Source organism: Anser brachyrhynchus, assembly GCF_964034855.1.
Source record: "Anser brachyrhynchus genome assembly, chromosome: 19".
In the NCBI taxonomy this organism is placed as follows: domain Eukaryota; kingdom Metazoa; phylum Chordata; class Aves; order Anseriformes; family Anatidae; genus Anser; species Anser brachyrhynchus.
In genome coordinates this window covers 301,659-309,684 of record NC_137712.1, presented here as the reverse complement: position 1 = coordinate 309,684, position 8,026 = coordinate 301,659, and the positions used below count along the sequence as shown (strand labels likewise).

Here is an 8,026-nt window from a genome sequence, read left to right as displayed (position 1 = left end):
GGTCGGCCTTGTCCTGAGGGCCGGTGCCTGCCCTGGAGCGCGGCCGGCTGCTCGTGCAGAAGTGTGTGGGGCTGGCCGCGCTGAGGCGCTCCCCGCGGTAGGGGCATGGCGGCAGAGGAGTCGCAGTACCTGCTGGGTTACCCGGCTGCGGACGCTTACCAGAGGTGAGCGCGGGCGCTGCGGCCCTGCCGCCTTGGCTGGCTCGGGGACAGCGCTCGCTGCACTGGAGATCGTCCGCGGCCGGTATCGGGGCAGGGCGGGAGGGGGAGCGTGACGGATGCGAGCTCGGGGTCGGGACCTCTGTCAGGCCCGTATGGGCGTTACCGGCCCTTGTGAGAGGGGTCGCAGGCGGCGCGATCCTTCTCATCCGTCTCTTCTGCCTCAGAGTGCAAAACAGGAAGCTGTACCTGGCCACGTTTGCTGCTGTCCTAGGACCACTTAGCTTTGGCTTCGTGCTAGGCTATAGCTCACCTGTTATACCAGAGCTGAGGAAAATCAATGATCCTACATTAAGATTAGACAGCAGTCAAGCATCGTGGTTTGGGGTAAGTCTCTGTATGATAAAGTGTTACCATTATGTGATTTCGATTTAAAGTGTAGGTAAAGAAGATACTGTTTACATGAGGGGGTCTTACTCCTCGTAAGAACAAGGATAAATGTGGATCTTGTTAATGAGATTTTTTTTGTGAAATCAGTGATTGATTCAGATTTTTCCTGAATGACAGTGCTGTTGTGCTCTGATGACCCTAAATTAGCATATATTAGTAAATGCCCATGTTATTTGAACTTACTTTTGATGACAAAATATCTTGTGAGAATTCTCAGCTTTCTCAATTGAGCCTGTCAGGGGATCACAGAAAATCGACTCTTTAGTAAATTAGGTGTAATCTGTCAACATAGGGAATATTTGCTTTTTGGATACAGGTTGGACTTCAGGTTATTCAAGATAACATTATTCAGGGCTTTAAAACAGTTTGAAGGCCTGTTTGTGAATGGATGGCTTTATAGACAGATTAAAAAGGTTACTGCTGTTTTCCCTTTTTCATTGAAAGAGCTTTGTATGTGATCTGAAAATTAGTTGCTGTTCAATTGTGGTGAGTAGTGCTTCTTGGCCATGGTTTGATTAGGAATTTAGTGTTTATTTTGGTTTTCAAAACACCTGCATGTTCTTGCACAATTTTTTTTTCAGAGGCGGCTATTTACTTTAAAAGCAAACAAAAACAACAACAAAAATGTTTTTATTTATATGCATATATGTATAAATATATGCATACGTATTTTTAAACTTTTTTTTGAAGTCTGTAGTAACATTAGGAGCTGCTGCTGGAGGAATACTGGGAGGCTATCTTGTGGATAAAGTTGGGAGAAAGCTGAGTCTAATGCTGTGCTCAATACCATATGTCTCTGGATATGTAGTTATTATTTCAGCTCAGAATGTCTGGATGCTTTATTTTGGACGAATACTGACTGGCTTAGCCAGTGGAATTACTTCACTTGTTGTTCCGGTAAGTAAGGCATTATTTCTGTTGGTGAGTGGTTTGTTTGTTTCATTTGTTTTTAAAGCTTTTCTAGGAGAATGTTTGTTATTTCATAGTATTATCATAGGTGGCTTGGATGCAGTAACTAACTCTAGCCAAGGCAGTTTGTGGATTTAAAATAAACTGATTTTTATAGGATCGTATTTTGCTTATTTTTAGTCATGAAGAAAATACAAATACAAAAATTTGTGCTATTCTAATAGCACTTCTGCATTATGCATTCTTAGTACAGTGATATGATCCTTCAGATTTTTAGTCTGTCCTTACTATCTGATTGCTTCTGTTTGTTTTAATATTGTGTAGCTATATCTCTTGAAGTTGGATTTTTGTTTGTTTTTGCTATTGCCATCTGCTTCTAGTAGTCTTGTATTTCACCAAACTTCTTAGGTTTTCAAATAAACTATGCTCACTCACTCATTCTAGCGCAACACCAAGCAGTGACTACTCCTTCCATTTAACTGCTGTCTTTGGAACATTAACTTTTCACATGCATTGAGAAATATCTGTGCAGTAGGTTAATGGAAAGAATTCATTCTCTTGTTGTCTTCTTTTTTCGGTATAATTTGCCTATTGGATCTAGTGGCAGGATGATATAAGCTATCTAGAATTTCATTATTCAAGATTGTTTCCTTTCTGGTGGTTCCAGCATTTTTTGCTTTTGAAGTAAAAGGCTAACTGAAAATAAAAGGGAAAGAAGTCATGGTGAAGTACAGAATAAATGTTCAATTATCAATCCGGATAGTTATAAAAACAAACAAACAAAAGATTTCAGCAGTGGGATCTAAATTATAATCTTGTACAACTTTCTCCATTGCTAAAAGCTTGGTTATGCAATCTGTTGTGCTAATGCCTATGAAGGAACTCTGTTTTCTTTACCAACGACTGCTTGCTTTTTGTTTCCTGGAGCTGAGCTTTAAGTTCCCATTTGCAAAGGCATTCATCCACAGCCAACAGTAAAAGATCTATATGACTGCAGTGATGAGGGAGGAAAATGTTATCTGTAATACCATGGTTTTGTAGCTGTAAACTATTCCTGAGCTAAGGATTACTTATTTTTCCTCTTGAAAAACTTAAACTTGTAACTTTGGAAAAAAAACTGCATCTGTAAATGTGAGGGATTCCTCTTCTATGTTTCTATGTAGCTGTTGACTTAGGATCAGCATTTTTTTTTTTTTAAAGAACTAAAAAATTCAAGTTGTTCCCAAATTTTGGAGGAGATGTGTTTGCTGTTCATGTATGTTAAGATGAGCTGTCAGTTGAGGACTTCGTGGAGAATGCCATAATACACAGTCTTTACTGTGAATGAAAAATTTTCAACCTTCATTTGCAAAGAGTTTTATGTGTGGTGTGGGCCATGTGTTCATGCAAAGACTGTCCCAGGCACCAGAGTGCTTTTCAGTGATGCATTTGTTGTTGATATGGCTAACAAAAGAAGCCCTTACTAATGCAAGTTTAGTCATCTGTGGGATGCTGATACATGAGCATTTTTCTGTTTTAGGGCCTCCCCTTTTTCCATGGTTTTTCCATAATGCTAATGTGCATTTCTGAGATGGTACTTTTCTACTCACGCCATTTTATTTAAGGCTTTTTTTTAGAGAGGGGAGTTACTAGAAAGTATATCTGTATTTCAGAAATGAATTACTTCACAAATTCATGATCCAAAATTGGATAGAAGTAAATAGATTTTTCTCCCTATGTTTTAGGTGTATATATCTGAAATATCTCATACAAAAGTCCGTGGTATGCTTGGCTCTTGTGTTCAGCTGATGGTGGTAACTGGCATACTTGGAGCCTACATTGCAGGTATTGGGATTAGGGCTCTAAAATGACAATAAAGAGTTAGTACATGTAATGAAAGAACTACACTAAGGAATCAAAACTAGCTAATGTTCACAGTTTTTTTTTTTTTTTTTTCCCCAGGAATAACACTAAAATGGCACTGGCTGGCAGTGTTGTGTTCTTTTCCACCCTGCATAATGCTTTTGTTGATGTCCTTCATGCCTGAAACACCAAGATTTCTGCTGAATCAAAACAAACATGCAGAAGCCATAGCTTCTTTACAGTTTCTGCGGGGACCATATGTGGACCATGAATGGGAATGCAGGCAGATCAAAGCTAATGTTGAGGAGGAGGTGATGAGAATCTGATTTACATTAAAAATTTTTTTGAATACTATTTCAAAGCATACAGTATAATTAAAAGGGTTTTTTACCATTGCTTGCTTAGTAGCCTTTTCTACAAACATCAGTCCAAACCTGTTCCCTCATACAAATGAAATTTAAGAATCAGTGAGATTTAGAGTCTTTTTTTCCACTTCCTTTCAGCTGCAACTATCACTGTTGCCTGCCATTGGTATGCCTGAGTAGCAGTCAAGCTCATGATCTTGGTAATTATCTGTGCTGATTGATATCTAGTTTTTCTTTATCTAGCAGTTTTGGAGAATTGTTCAACATCTCTAACACTGATTTCGTATTGTTTGTGTTATATGAAAGCATTTCCTCCTGCACCTCTCCAAACGCGTCATTTGTTGGTGGTCTCTAATTTAAAATATTGAACTTTTCATGGAATCATTACTTCATCTTTTTAACAGGGACTAAATCTCTCTGAATTTAAGAATCCTTCAATCTACAGGCCGCTTCTTATTGGTGTGGCTCTGATGTTCCTTCAGCAAGTAACAGGCATTAATGCAGTTATGTTTTATGCAGAAACTATCTTTGAAGATGCAAACTTCAAGGTAATCAGTTTGTGTTGCCAGGTTGGTAAATGTCTGTTGTTTCAGTTTAGTAGGTACTGAGTAAGTCTAAAACATGTAGCAAACTGACTTGATGCTGATCCTGCCCGCATCATAAATAACAGTTTGGGTTTTGGGTTATAGATACCCTCTTGACTGTGTTACTCTGGCATATCTGAACATGACTTTTTTTGGGGGAAGTATGTTGTGCGTGAAACTTTGCTACTGATAGAAATTCTTGTTACAGTCATCTTAATTCATAACGTTTTTTTTTAGTACAGTTACAAATCCAATGCTTCAGAGAAAGTCAAACTCTTGTGAGAAGCTGTGACTTGTTTTAAAGTTTATTAAGAGACCAGTATGTTATGTTAATTAATCTTTATGTTGGCATTTATTTTTAATTATTTATTTAGGGTTCTCCCCCCCCACCCCCCAATTTCTGTGGGATAGCTTTTCTTCCTCCAGAGTCAAGAAACAAATGCATCTTTAACGCTTAATAAGTGATCCTGTTATCAGCCTGAAAAAGCAAATTCTTCTCCCTGCCTCTTACTTTATTTCAGAACAGCAGAATGGCTTCTGTTGTTGTGGGTGCCGTACAAGTATGTTTCACTGCTGTGGCTGCACTTATCATAGATAAAACTGGACGGAAAGTGCTGCTTTACATATCTGGTAAAACATACTACTGACTTCAGTTAGAAAAAGAACCATATAGAGTACCAGAAAGTCTTGTAACTGTTGGGAGAATTAAGTATTACAATTTATGTATCTTAAGTGGTTTGCTTTATAGTTTAACTATGGACTTAAACTCTTAATTCATAAGAGGAAATTGTCACATTATATGTACATAATTTGATTGTTTGACTTGGATTGGCCATAGCCAAATCACAGAATCATCTAGGTTGGAACAGACCTCCAAGATCATCTAGTCCAGCCTCTGACCTAACACTAACAAGTCCTCCACTAAACCATATCGCTAAGCTCTAAATCTAAATGTCTTTTAAAGACCTCCAGGGATGGTGACTCAACCACATCCCTGGGCAGCCTATTCCAATGCCTAACAACCCTTTCAGTAAAGAAGTTCTTCCTAATAGCTAACTAAAACCTAATACTAGTGTTTATAGTTTATGGTATTTAACCTAATGTATTCTTTGGACACAATTTCTGATTATTCGTCAGAACTCATTGTAGGTGGAACCCCTTAAACCTGTGTATGGCTATCCTTTTTGTCATTTTACCAGGCCAGTTTTTACTTCGGAGTAGCTAGGTCATGAAGACACAATACATTTTCCTACCTAAGGTGTCTAAAAGTGGTAATTTCAAAGTAGCTTCTCCATAGCTGCAGCTACATTCACGGAGTGTTGTGCTGTTTAGCTACGCAAGGCCGCATGTAGTTTAAAAAAATTTAACTTTACAAATAAATGTGCCAACCCCCCCCCTAAATGTTTGATATAGTTGTTGCATTGCACACTCAGTAGCAATGACTGCTTTAAGGACTTTTGTTTGACTAATGCATGGAATGATTATCTGGTATCTTTCAGTCTTGTCTAAGCCAGTGTTTGTTTCCAAGAACACTATCTTTTTAGAAACGCTTCTGCTAGGACCAGCATATCTTGTATTTGGCTGAGCACCTGTGTTTTAGCTCTCACAAAGAAGAGTACTTAAGCAGCGATCAGTGACAACATGGTTATTGCTTACTTTTCAGGGATCATCATGGCTGTCAGTACTGCATTGTTTGGGCTTTACTTTAAAATGGTCCTTCCACATGGGAACAACTCATCAAATGCTGATCTGTGTTTCACTCTAAATTCAGTATCCCCAGGAACAGAAAACAGCCTATCCTGGCTTGCAGTAGTAAGCCTAGGGCTCTTTGTTGCTGGTGAGTGGAACAAGCTTCTAAGCAGACATTATAAGACACTCATAATTGCTGTTGAACGTGACAAATTTGTTCCATCTTGTCACATTATTGATAAATGGAGTTCTGTTTGACAGAGCTTTTTTAGTGTATGAGACAAAGTTAGGCTGGGCATTCACCACCCTGCTGATCAAGCCAGAAGTAAAGTAATTAAGCCTATGTCCTGGAAAATCAATTTATACCTCCTTCTTGTAATACTAAGTAGTAATCGCTCAGTTTGAATTACTTTGTAGTCATTAATGGAAAGAAGAGTCTTTGGTAGTATTTGAGCCATACTGAATTCTGTGACAGTACAAGGAAGCAGCAGTAAGAAACAAGGTTAATTTTTAAGTAGCTTCAGAAACTTCTCAGTAAGAAATTTTGCTTGTTAAGACTATCGTTGTAAGAAATTTGACATAGAGTGCAATAGCATATAGTGGGCCACCCTCAAGTAAGTAACTCCAGGCTTTTGCTAGAGGCAGTTTTTTGCAGAATCATCCTAGAATGTGGAGTTACTTGCCTAACTTGACCATCATTCAGTTTTCCCTTTGAAATATACTTAACTTGCATTTAATCTCTTCTGTTTGTAATTTCAGGTTTTGCCCTTGGCTGGGGTCCTGTTCCATGGCTGGTGATGTCTGAAATTTTCCCACTTAAAGCTAGGGGCATATCTAGTGGTGTCTGTGTGTTAACAAACTGGGTTATGGCGTTCTTGGTAACTAAGGAATTTCATGATTTGATAGTAAGCATCATAAATTACAATCCAGTATTTCTTTTCATAAGGAAATTTATTTAAGATGATTCTGAGAGAGCATTGGGCCAGTCTTCTCTGGTGGCCCAGACTGTAGTTGCACAGTAACAATTTATCATAATATTTTGCTGTTGTTTCCCTTCCCTCAGGCTTTAATATCCTATGGCACATTCTGGCTCTTCTCTGCCTTCTGCTGCCTCAGTGTGACTTTTACAGCCTTTTATGTACCTGAAACAAAAGGACAGACCCTGGAACAGATTGAAGCCCACTTCAGAAGATCTTAAGTCGGAGGCTGTTATTGATATGAAACCTTTATATCATGAATTATGGTGCTGTTGCTAAAACTGACTCTCACTTGGCAGATAGTTACACAACTTCCTATCAAATTGTTTTAATGAATTTTTGTAAGATGTTTTTCCCTTCTCCCCCCACTTGCAACTTGATTATCTCTGTATGTTCACTGTAGCATATCTTCCTTGTAAAAGTCTTAAACATACTCTTTCTTAAATTGCCATGTTTTTTTGTTTATTTTCCCCTACCTTGTGCAGACTGTAATGGACAAGAAAGCATGTTTAATGTATTGGCTGGTATCTTTTTTTCTAATAGGTAAATCGAGATCTAATTTTATAAATAATAATAAAAACAATTCCTTGTTCTTCTGTACCTTTTCCTGATGGCATATGGAGAAACTAGTGATAGAGCCTGGATAACGTTAATTTCAGACTGTGACTTTTCCTTTGTGTGTGTTACTACTTCAGTATCTGGGATACCTGACCAAGGAAGTAAGTCTAGATCCCAAACAGAGATGAAGGTTTGGCTTTAGTGGGTGGTAGTGTTAAGGTGGCATTACCTGTCTTAGTGCTGTCAAGTTGGCTAGAAATGCATTTAAATCACAAGATGGGTTGTAACTCTCAGCAGAATGTTTTTTGGAGTCTCCTTTTCAAAAGGAATCAATAGATCTTATAGACTGAGACAATATACCTATATATAGCCAGAAAAATGGAGGAAATCTGTCTTTTGTAGCCTTAAGTTAAGGGGTAAAGATCTGTAACTGGAGATTCCCGAAAGACTTAATGGCCCAGAAACACAAACCAACGCTGAATTATAGCTCTTGT

The 8,026-nt window shown here is 38.4% G+C and overlaps 1 protein-coding gene across 2 annotated transcripts; it reads left to right on the top strand.

Moving 5' to 3' along the window:
* Positions 1–23: 23 nt before the first annotated feature.
* SLC2A8 (solute carrier family 2 member 8) lies at positions 24–7,574 on the top strand. 2 transcript variants are annotated; one of them, XM_080561732.1, is made up of 10 exons: positions 24–164; positions 386–545; positions 1,299–1,505; positions 3,242–3,341; positions 3,459–3,670; positions 4,129–4,272; positions 4,830–4,938; positions 5,972–6,145; positions 6,757–6,902; positions 7,061–7,574. In XM_080561732.1, exons 1-10 carry the CDS (start codon positions 106–108, stop codon positions 7,193–7,195), a joined length of 1,446 nt encoding a protein of 481 aa, XP_080417858.1. In that variant the 5' UTR covers positions 24–105; the 3' UTR covers positions 7,196–7,574. The 2 variants fall into 2 exon arrangements, with proteins under 2 accessions (XP_080417858.1, XP_080417859.1); XM_080561733.1 differs by lacking the exon at positions 1,299–1,505.
* The last annotated feature ends 452 nt before the right edge of the window (positions 7,575–8,026 follow it).